Here is a 13,050-nt window from a genome sequence, read left to right on the forward strand (position 1 = left end):
CATGCCCTTTCTTTATAACTCTCCAAGGAGCCTACTAAAAAGAGATATACTAATAGTAAATACATGATATTAGTTGATTTGAGCTTCATCAACCAGTATATATATAGTGTCCAATTGCAATAATTAAAAAAGAAAAAGACTTCTCTCACTTTTTTTTTTTTCTTTTTTTCTCATATTCTTTTACCACAAATCAGATTGAGATGAAGAAAAAAAGATAGGGAAGAAAGTGAGATAAGTCTATTTACATTCTAACATACCAATCTTTCGGGATCCTATCAGAACAGATAGTTTCCAATTGGGAGCTTTAGAGAGTTATTTTTGGTTTCTTGATGGTACTTACATGGCTGAACAACAGAAGCAACATCTACCCTTAAGCCAGACATCTCTACAAGAACTAAAACTTACCAAGCCACAAATGGTTAAACAAGTCGGTGTACCATACATACATGATTTGTCAAAAAGTCAGGGCTTTTCTTAGCTGATGCAGTTAAGATCAGTGTTTCTGGCTTCTTTTGATTGCAACTTGCAAGCCTTCTTCATTCTCTTTGCAGCTTGGACAAACCCCATAATAACCTGAAGCTCATCCATTTGCTGTAATCATATCACAGTTTTACACCATTTTATCAATCAACAGACCATAATTAAGACAAACACAATCAAGGCTCAGAAGGATTCTGATATACCTGAGACATGAAGTGCCTCTGAACAATGTCAATTAGTTGCTCTTTTGAAGGATTAGGAATTGCATCCACCTACACAGAGTTTATTCAGAAGTAAGCACATAGAAAGTAGAGTTCAAGATTTGAGTAAACCAAAGATAGTTTCTTTTCTTCTCGAAATCAACTTACAAGGTTAAAATGTTGCCAATATTTCAGTAAAGCAGGCATTTCCAGTTTGCTAAGATCAACCTTCTGCATCATTAAACATAAGATTAGTCATATTCTTGTTCTTCTGCATCATTAAACATAAGATTAGGTAAGTGAAAATACATCTCAAAATTTTGAATTTGCATACCATGTTTTCAGGAGGAGTAAAACCCGAACTTTTAGATTGTGAGTCAGATGATAGAGACCTGCTCAAAGTCTTGTGAGATGACCGCGATCTCTGCCCTCTTTGCTTAGACTTATGAGGCTTCAGTGTGTCTTCAGATGCTGGAAAAGAAACAACTTGTCATAGAAACAAGACTGAATTAACTCATTGAAGAATAAATAAAGCTGAGAGATCTCTCAATTCTTGAAGACAAGGAAGAACCAAACTTACTCATATCAGAGCCATTCCTTTGTGTGCTTTCGAAATCAAGATCGTCGTCTTCTTCTAATCCAGTTGGATGTTCAAGGACACTAAGCGCATTCCTCTGCAACTTTACTTCTATACCATTTGTCAGAACCTAAAAACAACAATCATCCTGATTAAATATTATAGTGCATAAACAAGAACTGACATATAGGTTTAAATAAAGAAACTACAGAAGAACAAGAATATGAAGAAATGCTTCAGAAAAAGATTATTGTATTTTTTAATCTACTTCCATAGGAAATCTGGGAGACAAGAAGTGGTGGAATGTGATATCATTAATAGTAAAATATATTCGTGAGACTGAAGAAAATCTTATACTATTTGGATTATTCTTTAAAGTTTAAAGCCAGAATATGGTGAAGTTACTCCTTTTAGGTCCACATACACAGAGACACTATCAAAAAGATCTTGCAGAGCAGATTATAATTGTAAAATTAGCCAACCAAAGCAAAAAGATTTTGATAAAGAAAGATAAAAAATCGACAGAAGTGACACTGCTTGGGGACTAAAATGACTCAACTAATAAAGAAAGAACAAAGAAAAAGAGAAGAAAAAGAACAAGAAAACAAATGATTATCATCAAATTAATCAAACCAAAACAAATTTTCAAAAAAGCCAGCTAGAATCCATAAGGAAAACAAATTGTCAAGAAACATGATGGAGAATTAGATAACAAGTGCATATTTGTTATGATGTTTTATATTGAACAGGCGCGAAAATAAAGTTGCCTTTTTTTTTGTTGGACTGCCTAACTTAAAACTCAAAATCCCTTATCCTCTTATAGATGATTCCTGAAATTGAGCCTGGATCTCAGCAAGAATCATCAAAAAGATACTAAAGATGCTTCAGAAACTTTATTAGATGGGAACAAACTGTTACTAGAAGAAATTAGTAAGGGAAAAAAAAAAGAATATCAATGAAGGATTCATGAATAACCTAAATAGCTAAGAACCCCCAAAATGCAAGATCAAACAGTTTAAAATCAAGCAATAATGGTGAGTTGAATGCTAACAACATGCATGCAAGAAGATCAATCGCCAGATTTCGAAAGTATTACAGATATAAACATTGGTAATGACAAAAATATTTGATTTTTCTCACACTCTTAACTCTTGGTTTGATAATTAGATGTAAATTATGAGAATTGATTAGTGAATCTATAACTACAATTGATTATTATATCATTTAAAGAAGACATTTTTAGCAATTCAAGAAAAAAAGAAGAAAAAAATCCCCAAATTTTGAAATTCAAAATTCAAAAAACACCAAATTATAATCATCGATTCAATAGATTGAATCAGAGAGAAAACACTTAAGAAGATTGAAGTAGATCGAAACAACATACCAAAAAAGGAAAACGGAAAAGGAAAGCACAAAGATCAAATTTTTACCAAAAAAGGAAAGAAAATAAACTTACCAGCCAATGCCAACCACCGAGACCGACAGCTTTTTTAACAACACCTTGAAGACCAACAAGCACCGATTTCGTACGGTTGTTTCCGGTGACCACCACTTTCGTATGACGTGGCAATACCGATAACTCTTCCTCGCTACTGCAATCGCCGTAAAAGCTCTGAATCTGCGGGAATCCTCCATTAACGACCCCTGAGCTATCTACAGCTTCCAGCATTCTTCTTCTTCAGTCTGATCCGATTTAGAAACTCATATCAAACAGAGTAACAGACCCACCTCGAGTTTTTCAGCTCAAAACACAGCTATGAGATCGAAGATCATGCATTGCTAAGAGAGAGCGAGGGAAAGATTAAGATGATTGAGCGGGAAGTGGAGAGAGAAGTAAAAATAATTAGGGTTTGTCCCACAAGCAGAGAAGCAAGAGAGAGAAGCAGAGTAAAGAGAAGAGAAGAGGAGAAGAGTAAGGACTAAAAGGAGGGAAAGAGAAGGGATGATAGAGACCAGTTTCCACCACGTTGACCAGTTATAACTCGCCACGTATGCGTTGAACTGAAACTGTATATGCGTTATGAAAAGAAAAAAGACAGAACCGTTTTTTTGTTCTTTGGCTTTGGTTGGATTTAACCGGAGGGGTACTTTTGGTAATTTAAGAACACGCGATTGACCTGAATGGTTGACTGGTGTTTAATAAAGACAGAGCTGTATGGGACCCGTTTTGTTGTTTAATGACGATTGTACCCTCTCTTTTTTTTCTTTTTTCTCTCTATTGTTTTTGAAAATTTGGATTTTCTTTGTCCTTATCTTATAGTTTTCTTCCTTACGTAATTATTGCTTGCTCCATTACTAGATTTTCTTTCTTTGTAATATTAAAAAAAAAAAGTGTTTTACTTTTTTTGAAAACCAGGTTCTATTATTTATATTACAGCGTGTAGTAAACACAAAATTAGTACTGCTTAGTAAGTATCAAATACAGTAAAACAAAACATTGAACAATAACTTAAACTCATATAATGACTAAAGAAAACAACATCGAATATGTCTCGTTGATGGGATTATTGGGGGTATATACACAACAAATATTTAGATACTTGGAAACACTAGTGATTCTTTTATTTAATGTCTAAATGATAACACTTCTTTGATGATAACACTATTAAAACACATTGGCATTGGTCTTCTAATAAAAAAGAGCTCTAGTAAGGTTTTTAATCTATTTCAGCCAATATAGCTGTAGTAAGGGTCTATAAAGGTAGGTAGGTTAAGAAGATTTTCTAAAAAAATATACATTTAGTACATGATTTTACCATATGAAAATTACAGTTTTGGATCAATTATTTGGGTGTAACTTTAATCGGGGGTCATTGTCATAGTCACAGTTTACAAAGGCCACACACCCCACAAATAAAACCGTCCCCATATTTGGGGAAACTATCAAAGCGACCCCTCACCAAACCCCTGCTTCAATTATTCGTAAACTTTTAATGCTTGTTCTTGCCACTTCCCACTCCCATTAAAAAAAATCAGATCTTGTTTTCATACTTTTGTTCTTTATTGTTTTTAAAACCATTAGCTATATCCTATATATAATAAATCTGGGAGCTATAAATGGGTTTTGCGTATACGATTATATTAAATGACCCAAACCCGTTGGTTCCCGGAAATTTCACAAGTGATTGAATTTCGAACTAGATTTTGGGTTTACTTGTTAATTCAAAAACTATGGGTCTAATTGTGCTCAATTATGAAAATCCGAGGGGCTAATGAGAATATTCATATACGTCTGTCTGTCGTTTTGTTTGAAGCAGAGAGCCGTCGTTAATGGCGAAAACAGAGAAGCTAGCTCAATTCCTTGATTCGGGAATCTACGAATCCGACGACTCAAATTGGTTCTTCTTAGACCCAGTTCGCATCATCAATCGTTCATACACCAAATTTAGGGTTTCACCTTCTGCTTACTACACACGTTTCTTCAATCCGAAGCATCTCAATCCACAGCTCAACGACCCTAATCCGAAAAAGCGAAAACGGAAGCAGAAAGACCCTACCTTTCAACTTCCTAATGCAGGAGAGCAAGCTTCGAATCTTCGTCATCAGGATGCGAGGCTGTTCTTGTCGAAAGCCCTTGAATCGTTTCTTGGAGAAACAGAGCTGTTGAGTTTAACGAAAGCTCTCAGTGATGATGATGGTTATAGTTTGTTGACTAAGTGTTGTGACGATGGCCTCTCTTTTGTTGAGCTTGGAGGAGTGTGGCAAGCTCCTTTGTATGAGATAACACTTAATTTTAATCTACATTGTGATAGTAATGAAGGTTTTGCTCTCTTTCTAATTCATTTGCTAAATCTTATTTGAATCTCATGAATTTGATGGTTTGATTGGTCTTATGTGGTCTTATTAGGTTGCTTAATTGACAAATGCAATGAAAAGAGAGTGTTTCAAGTGTTCAATAACCTAGTAGTGAACGAGAACGGAGAAGAAGTTGAAGCTGAGTTTTCCAACCGGAGATTTATAATGCCTAGAAAGAGTTGCTTCTACATGGTTTGTGAATTTTCCTTTATGATTCTTTATAAAAGATGAGTATTTTTAGTTGATGATGTGTGGAATGGTTCTTCTGATTTTACATTTCTTTTTTCCCATGTTGCTTTGAAGTCTGATTTACTGCACATCCGAAACCTCGTTCCTGGTAACTTTTGTACTATACTTCCAGAATAGAGATTTTGCTTAAAGCTGAGCTTTAGTGTATTCTGCCTCCGATTGATTGGTCCTAAGTCATTTGTTACAAGATCAGTTATGATCATATCGGTAGGAGATTGATCATAGTGATGTGTTTAATCTTATTGAGGTCATACATGCAGCTAAACCTGCTGAAGGCTATAATCTTATAGTTATTGATCCACCATGGGAAAATGCAAGCGCTCATCAGAAATCAAAGTTTGTTACTGACTTGAAGTTTTCCTGTGAATAAGAAACTTTTGTATCAGAATGTTTCCTGAGCCATGTTTCTTGGTTCTTTGTTTTAGGTATCCTACTTTACCAAACAGATACTTCTTATCCCTCCCGATCAAGCAGCTTGCTCATGCTGAAGGAGCTCTCGTGGCTTTGTGGGTGACCAATAGAGAGAAATTACTTAACTTTGTTGAGAAAGAGCTATTCCCTGCGTGGGGAGTTAAGTATGTTGCTACAATGTATTGGTTAAAGGTGAGAGAGCGAGCATCTTTCACCTCTCAAGCCCCATCTTGGTTTCTTCTGAGTTGCATTCATGACTCGACTATGTTAATGTTTCAGGTGAAACCAGATTGTACATTGATTTGCGATCTGGACCTGGTCCATCATAAACCTTACGAGTACCTTCTACTAGGCTACCGCTTTACCGAAGTAAGTCAATTCTTGTCTTTGTTAGTTGAATAATCTGTGAAAGGAACTTTTGCTTGAACAGCCATGTGGATATATATATATATGTATATGTCTCATAGCTTGCAGGATCAGAACATAGGTCAGATTTTAAACTCTTGGATAAGAACCAGATAATCATAAGCATCCCTGGTGATTTTTCGAGGAAACCCCCACTTGGAGGTATTCTTATTTTATTCATCAACAACTCTATTTTGTGATTGGCTTCATTAAATTCAAGAGCACAATGCAACTTGCTCAAATTCTTTCTGTACAGCTCCCTGATTTAATAAATTTTTAATTGGATTTTTTTGTAGAGATACTCATGAAACACGTCCCCGGGTCTCAACCTGCTCGGTGCCTTGAGCTATTTGCTAGGGAAATGGCTGCCGGATGGACCTCTTGGGGAAATGAACCGCTTCACTTCCAGGACTTGAGATACTTTTTGAAAGATAAATTAGTGCATCATTAAGTTGTAGCCAGTGTTCGTGGCCAAACTTCATTTTTGATTTGAGGACAGTGGGAGAGAACTCTTGGATAGGACTAGAAGGTTTGATTTGTGAAACGGCTACGTTTTAAGAAACAAACGCTTAAAGTCAGACGAGAAGCTTGAAACAACTACTGTTAGATTACTGTCTCAGAAGTCAGAACTGTACTATCAATTTAGTAACTTTTTTTCCCCCTTTTACAGATGCTTCAGGAAAAAATTTATAATATTATCAGCAGTTCAGTACTATACAGTATATTGACCCTTCGTTAGATTTTTGTGTTCTCTTATCAATAAAATGATAAAATAAATTTAAAAGGCAAAAGCGTGTTAAACAAATTGAATAAGTGACTACTCGTTGTTGGAAGATCATATCTGCTTCTGATGGGTCGACGTGTGGGGCAAATCCACTATCCAATTTTCCTATTGTGTTCAATGAACTATACGATATTTTTCAGAAAAAAAAAGAACATGAAAATTAAAGAAAATCATGATCAGTGAAGTAAAAAGGGCCCAACAATAATTGCGAAATATAGCTGATTGTTAAATCGCATTCAAATAAATAATAATATGCTTACAAATCACCAAAACAAATTAGCTACATTCCTAAACATATATATTTCCCCTTTGACTGAATAATGTTTTTTGTATAAGTTATTGAAACTCAGATGACTCAAATAAGTCAATAGGAAAAAGTATTGTTTACATACAAAATAAATTGTGGTTATACATAAACATTTTGTGTCAATTTAACCGTTTTACTTTTACTCGTATATATATTTTGCATTTTATTTCGTATGTAAATAAAATGCTGCCATGGTTCATGAGTTTAACCATCCATTTGCAATTTAACCATCCGTTTTAACTTAATACTTTTGTAGTGTTATCAAATAGGAATAATTTTGGTAAAATACAAAATAAAGCTTATAAAAAAAAAAGAAAAAAGGAAGTAGGAACAAAAGGATAGGCACAAAATACGAAATAGTAAGGACAAAAGTAAGCACTCATTTTCTTCTATTCATACTATAGTGAAACTATGGTGACAATTTAAATAATACCTATCAAAATTAAATTGTTATGAGGCTGAAAACAATTTGTATTCTAATTTAACATGGCGAAACCCCTCTCAAATAAAAGAAAAACCCAATCAGATGGTGTGTTCTTCTCCGGTCATACTCGTCAAAAAAAATTAAAAGAAGACCCCACTTCCTCTATTACACAGATCCCCACATGTCGTCTCATACTCTCATCTCTTTTTATAAAGACTGACTGAGTCTGATGAGAGAAGAAGAAAAAAACATTACATGACATAACGTACTAAGCTCCTCCTCCTCTCCTTCCCAACTGATTCGTTACGCAAATCCACACTGTAAGTTACGTACACCCACATCTTTTATTACTCCTATTATTCACCTTTATAGACACGTGGCTTATATCAACGGTGATTTCTTTAATATGAACCTGCGCGTACTCGAACATTCACACCCTATCATCCTCTTTTTTTTTTATATTTTTTAATTTAATAAAAAGAAGAAAAAAGATTCTTCTATAATTCCAGCGAAGAACGAAGAAAAAAAAAGCGTATTACTCGTGAGCACTAACTTCTCACTCTTCTTCTTCTTCAGCTGATTCAACATCCCATTTTTCTTTTGTGGGGGTGTTTTGAGGATTGAAGGGAAGAAGATGACGTCTGACGGAGCGACGTCGACGTCAGCAGCAGCAGCAGCAGCAGCAGCGGCGATGGCGACTAGGAGGAAACCTTCTTGGAGAGAGAGGGAGAACAATCGGAGAAGAGAGCGGCGGAGAAGAGCTGTTGCTGCTAAGATTTATACCGGTCTTAGAGCTCAAGGTAACTACAATCTCCCTAAACATTGTGACAACAATGAGGTTCTCAAGGCTCTCTGTTCTGAAGCTGGTTGGGTTGTTGAAGAAGACGGCACTACTTATCGCAAGGTAACATATTATTATTTTGGTTTTAGATCTGATGTTATCTCTGTATGTTTCTCGTCTTTTAGCTTTTGATTCTATAATTGGATCTAAGATTCCTTTTGTGATTTTAATCTTATTTTAGAACTTTCTTTTAACATTTGCTTTCTCTGTGTTACTATATTTAGATCTCCTCTTTTAGGTTTTGTATTTGAAACATCTAAGCCATTACTTTTGTTTCAAGTTTGTGTCAATGATTGTGACATTGTGTTTTTGCTTTTTGTTCTTTGAGCAAACCAGGGACACAAGCCTCTTCATGGTGACATGGCTGGATCATCCTCTAGAGCTACTCCTTACTCTTCTCATAACCAAAGCCCTCTCTCTTCCACTTTCGATAGCCCCATCCTCTCTTACCAAGTCAGTCCATCGTCTTCTTCATTCCCGAGTCCTTCTCGTGTTGGTGACCCGCACAACATCTCCACGATCTTCCCTTTCCTCAGGAACGGTGGGATTCCTTCATCGCTTCCTCCGCTTAGAATCTCAAACAGTGCTCCTGTCACTCCACCAGTCTCATCCCCTACTTCGAGAAACCCCAAACCATTGCCAACTTGGGAATCTTTTACCAAACAGTCCATGTCCATGGCTGCTAAACAGTCAATGACGTCTTTGAACTACCCGTTTTACGCGGTATCTGCACCTGCTAGTCCCACTCATCATCGCCAGTTCCATGCACCAGCTACTATACCTGAATGCGATGAATCTGACTCTTCCACTGTTGACTCGGGTCATTGGATAAGTTTTCAGAAGTTCTCACAACAGCCGTTCCATGGCGCCTCTGCTGTGCCAGCCTCTCCTACTTTCAACCTAGTGAAACCTGCACCTCAGCAGTTATCTCCAAACACTGCAGCAACACAAGAGATTGGTCAAAGCTCGGATTTCAAATTTGAGAACAGCCAAGTTAAGCCATGGGAAGGGGAGAGGATCCACGATGTCGCTATGGAGGATCTAGAGCTCACTCTTGGTAATGGTAAAAGCTCGTAGTTGAGATGAAGAACAGAGGATCCCGTTATTGCATGTTGGAAGGAAGGATTGGAGTCTTTAGTGTGCTGTTCATTCAGTTCATGGTTTTGGTTCTTGTACTAGAATCAGTATTCATAGTACCAGTGAGTTTGTTTCACAACGCATTATTTGTAGATAGAATGTTTAAGATGTATGTTTCTATTTATCATACCTTTTAGGCCTTTGAAAACTTTATAAATATTACATATTATTAAGTGGCTTGAGATGTTACATATATATATCATTCAGAGCCCAAGAAGATGAAACAGAGACAATAAGAAAGACTATAACAAAGACTTTGCAAAGTAATAAGATCAGAGAGGTGAAAAAAGAGACTTGCGGTTTTAGCCATAAGATACACAAAAATTCATAATACAAAAAAGAAAGAAAGCAAAAGGCATGTAGTAGTAAACATGGGAACAATTAAGGTAAAATAGATTAGAATCACAAGTGTCTAGAAACTGAGAAAGCTTATAGCCTAGCTGCTTTTTCAGGTTAATCATTCAGAACCATCTGGGAAGCTATCAAGCGCGTCTTGCTTACCGTTTACATAGAACTCAACCACGGCTTGCATTCTATAGAGCTTATCTGGATGGTAATTCACATGAACTATCACCGGTTTCACCTTCTTCTTCAGCTCATGATTCTTTCTTACAGTCTTGAAAAGGACCTTACTGTTCATAAACTCATACATATCCATGACTCTCTTGGATGCGTGTAGAGCAATGTACTCAGGATGCGAAGGATAAAACAGTTCCTCGTTGAAAACCGCTTGGTCCCATACTTTTGCCTTAGAGAGTCTATCTGCCACACGATCAAGCAACTCGATTGCTGGAATCGTAGGCCTTAGATAGAAAAACCCGGAATTGAAAACCCATATCCTCATGGTGTGAGCATACCGAGCCCATCCCATGGATGGTTCATCAAAAACATCGTTGAATCCATAAGCAGTGTGATTGTCATGGCCATCGCTCATTGACTCCACATCAGAGTCTCTGTACAGATGACTAAATGGATTCTGCAAGAAGACAATGTCCACATCCGAGAGAAGAACACCATAACCGAGTTGCAAGAACTCTCTCAACACACGAAACTTCAACCCAGAGACGGCATGGTTACCACCGGTTTTCCCAACAGTGTCCACATCCTTGTCTGGATCTCTCTTGTAATAAGCAACATCGTTTTCTTTACAGAAATTCTCAATGTAATCGTCCAATGCAACAACCAGGTAGTTTTTTATACCCACTCTCTTAATACTAGCAATCTGAACCTCCAACATTGCCTTCACATTTGCGTTTGCAAGAGCCACGATCACCTCTTTATCGACAGCAATCTCCTCTAGAATCTTCGCCAATCTTGGGTTTACGGATTCATCTGGAAGGATAGTTGGATTAGTTCTAAGACTCTTGACAGTTCCAAAAGGACCTGCCTTGATCTGAGTTCCCAAAGCTAGAACCTGTTTTCGTGCACTGTCTGATCCTTGCTCAGCTAACTGTAGCTTTTGTGTTAACTCTCTGATTTGCTTCTTTAACTCTGCATTCTTCTCTGAGAGAGATACAAAGTCTGATTTTAGCATTTTCACTCTTTCCGGCGATTCACAAGCTGACGATCCAACCTGAACCAAAGAAGTAATGAAATCTCAACTTAATCAACCAAACCAGTTTCAAAATTATCTTCAACTAATCTCCAACTAACATATCACCAACAAGAATTACAATGTTTAAGATACTAAACGACTTAATACCTATAATGGCTGAGTCAAATCCAATCTAGGTAACTCGATCACGGAACCTAAAAATTAGAACTTTACACATTTAGGGTGTAAGATGGAGTACCTTGTTGCTTGATTTCGAGAGGCGTTCGGTAGCTGATAACGAAGACTTGGAGTTGAAGAACCCATTAGGGAAGAGAACGGCGCATATGCAACCGATAAAGATACCGATAAGGATGGCGATCGCAATTCGAGATCCACGGAGCTGTTGGCTTCTATCTCTACGACCCGCCATGGTCGTTGACTTTTCTCAAAACGAAAATCAAAAGAGAAGACCCAATAGCTCAAAACGGGATAAAGACTCCTCCTTTGATCACTTAAAACGAAATTAAAAAAAAAAAATTGTACAATGTGGTGGATCAGAGTAAAAACCTAGGAATGTTCTGTTTCCTACGGTGGTCTCAGGGTCAGACCTGCCGGCTTTTGAAGTTGTTGAGAAATAGAGAGCTTGGGTTTGGCATTGTCTGCGAAGACGACGACGATGAATCAAAGCTTTGTTAGTTATGTTCCTCTACTTCACACGATGTAGATTCGTGAAGATGAAGTTTTAACCGTTCGATGAGATGACTATTTTGCTGACTCATCTGACGGTCAACATAACAGATTATAAATCGAGTTTAAGGGAAAAAATTAAAAATAAGAAGGCTCACATCTATTATTTATCCACTTGGTAGCACGATCACACATGAGACATGGTAGACCAAAAACACATCTTGACTAATATGATTGAGATTATAAGTTGTTAAGCTGTCAAACTTTGAATAAAGAAGTTTCCCAAAATATAATTATTGTTTGACCAGAGTTTTACAATGTTCAGGAGACTTGCCGCGAAATATAATTATAAGGTAAAAAAACAAAAACCTTATAGAGTTTATAAACTTACAAAGATTACATTGCTTTGAAGTAATTGGTGATTACATGCCAGAATTTGCAAGTAATCCAAAGATTGTTTAACTATCGTTGTCCAAAACTTTGTTGTTACCAAACAAATGGTCTCTTCTATTACCAAACCCGTTTGAATCAAGACCCGAGCCGCCACGATAATTGTTATGATCCTGTGCAGTTGTTCTATAGTTTCCATCCACCGGAGCTCTTGAACTCTGGTCGTTATCTCCAACCGACCGGTATGAACCACCAGCGTACCTTCTCCGTAGATCCATGAGGTCATCGTTTCTTCTTGAAGGTTCAGTGAAAGTCGGCTCTTTCGTTGAGCTGTTTTGTCCCCCGGTTGGAGTAAAAGGATCATCTGGTCCCCATGCGGTGAGTGATTCTTTCTTCTTGGCAAAGAAATGCCAAGCTCCGAATAGAAACAGTAAGAAGAAGAACACCGGACTACTCCAAAGCATTGTATTAAAGTCTCCTTTGAGAGTCGGAAGCTTTGACTTATAAACCGCGAAATAACCGTTTTCTAAACCGATCACAAGAAGGTTCTCTCTGTCGCTAGCTATCAAAGGCCTCGTCTTAACTACTGCGGTTCTTGAAGATGATTCACGATGGCTCAAGAACGCGGATCTGATCTCTTCCAAACCCGCGGAGAACAAAAGCCGAGGGCCAGCAGTACGAACGTAATGCTGAGTCGATACATTGAAAGCGAAAACCTTTTCTTCGTTGATAACTAAAAGATAGCCTTTGATTGATTGTAAAGCTACTGGCTCCTCCATTTGAAACTTCTTCTTGGATCTAACCCTACATTTGAAGTTCATTATATCTC

At 37.1% G+C, this 13,050-nt stretch overlaps 5 protein-coding genes across 11 annotated transcripts in view; 2 read left to right on the forward strand and 3 right to left on the reverse strand.

The window, feature by feature from the left end:
• On the reverse strand, nucleotides 196-3,165 carry LOC104756274. Of its 2 annotated transcripts, none has more exons than XM_010478838.2 (6): nucleotides 2,714-3,165; nucleotides 1,261-1,387; nucleotides 1,015-1,151; nucleotides 849-911; nucleotides 684-752; nucleotides 196-591 (listed from the first exon to the last, which is right to left on the reverse strand). In XM_010478838.2, the coding sequence occupies exons 1-6, from the start codon at nucleotides 2,924-2,926 to the stop codon at nucleotides 475-477; spliced, it is 726 nt and encodes a 241-aa protein (XP_010477140.1). In that variant the 5' UTR covers nucleotides 2,927-3,165; the 3' UTR covers nucleotides 196-474. The 2 variants fall into 2 exon arrangements, with proteins under 2 accessions (XP_010477140.1, XP_010477139.1); XM_010478837.2 differs by having other exon boundaries at nucleotides 1,015-1,166.
• On the forward strand, nucleotides 4,171-6,832 carry LOC104756277 (methyltransferase-like protein 2). 2 transcript variants are annotated; one of them, XM_010478842.2, is made up of 8 exons: nucleotides 4,171-5,017; nucleotides 5,105-5,244; nucleotides 5,356-5,389; nucleotides 5,562-5,637; nucleotides 5,727-5,904; nucleotides 5,992-6,081; nucleotides 6,187-6,279; nucleotides 6,414-6,512. In XM_010478842.2, exons 1-7 carry the CDS (start codon nucleotides 4,528-4,530, stop codon nucleotides 6,232-6,234), a joined length of 1,056 nt encoding a protein of 351 aa, XP_010477144.1. In that variant the 5' UTR covers nucleotides 4,171-4,527; the 3' UTR covers nucleotides 6,235-6,279; nucleotides 6,414-6,512. The 2 variants fall into 2 exon arrangements, with proteins under 2 accessions (XP_010477144.1, XP_010477143.1); XM_010478841.2 differs by having other exon boundaries at nucleotides 4,173-5,017; nucleotides 6,180-6,279; nucleotides 6,414-6,832.
• LOC104756278 (protein BRASSINAZOLE-RESISTANT 2-like) lies at nucleotides 7,859-9,783 on the forward strand. Of its 2 annotated transcripts, XM_010478844.2 has the most exons (3): nucleotides 7,859-7,952; nucleotides 8,209-8,536; nucleotides 8,810-9,783. In XM_010478844.2, exons 2-3 carry the CDS (start codon nucleotides 8,267-8,269, stop codon nucleotides 9,548-9,550), a joined length of 1,011 nt encoding a protein of 336 aa, XP_010477146.1. In that variant the 5' UTR covers nucleotides 7,859-7,952; nucleotides 8,209-8,266; the 3' UTR covers nucleotides 9,551-9,783. The 2 variants fall into 2 exon arrangements, with proteins under 2 accessions (XP_010477146.1, XP_010477145.1); XM_010478843.2 differs by lacking the exon at nucleotides 7,859-7,952 and having other exon boundaries at nucleotides 8,060-8,536.
• On the reverse strand, nucleotides 9,892-11,849 carry LOC104756280 (arabinosyltransferase RRA3-like). Its single transcript, XM_010478846.2, has 3 exons — nucleotides 11,712-11,849; nucleotides 11,404-11,583; nucleotides 9,892-11,183 (listed from the first exon to the last, which is right to left on the reverse strand). Exons 2-3 carry the CDS (start codon nucleotides 11,572-11,574, stop codon nucleotides 10,068-10,070), a joined length of 1,287 nt encoding a protein of 428 aa, XP_010477148.1. The 5' UTR covers nucleotides 11,575-11,583; nucleotides 11,712-11,849; the 3' UTR covers nucleotides 9,892-10,067.
• LOC104756281 (uncharacterized membrane protein At1g75140-like) overlaps nucleotides 12,102-13,050 on the reverse strand; it is a 3,689-nt gene continuing 2,740 nt past the window's right edge. The window contains exon 2 of one of the 4 annotated variants that reach the window (XM_019239467.1): nucleotides 12,102-13,047. In XM_019239467.1, the coding sequence (XP_019095012.1) occupies nucleotides 12,290-13,047 (758 nt within the window). In that variant the 3' untranslated portion in view covers nucleotides 12,102-12,289. The remainder of the gene's footprint in view (nucleotides 13,048-13,050) is intronic. The other 3 variants (XM_019239468.1, XM_010478849.2, XM_010478847.2) reach the window with 3 other exon arrangements.

The sequence above is a fragment of the Camelina sativa genome, chromosome 17, assembly GCF_000633955.1.
Source record: "Camelina sativa cultivar DH55 chromosome 17, Cs, whole genome shotgun sequence".
Classification (NCBI taxonomy): domain Eukaryota; kingdom Viridiplantae; phylum Streptophyta; class Magnoliopsida; order Brassicales; family Brassicaceae; genus Camelina; species Camelina sativa.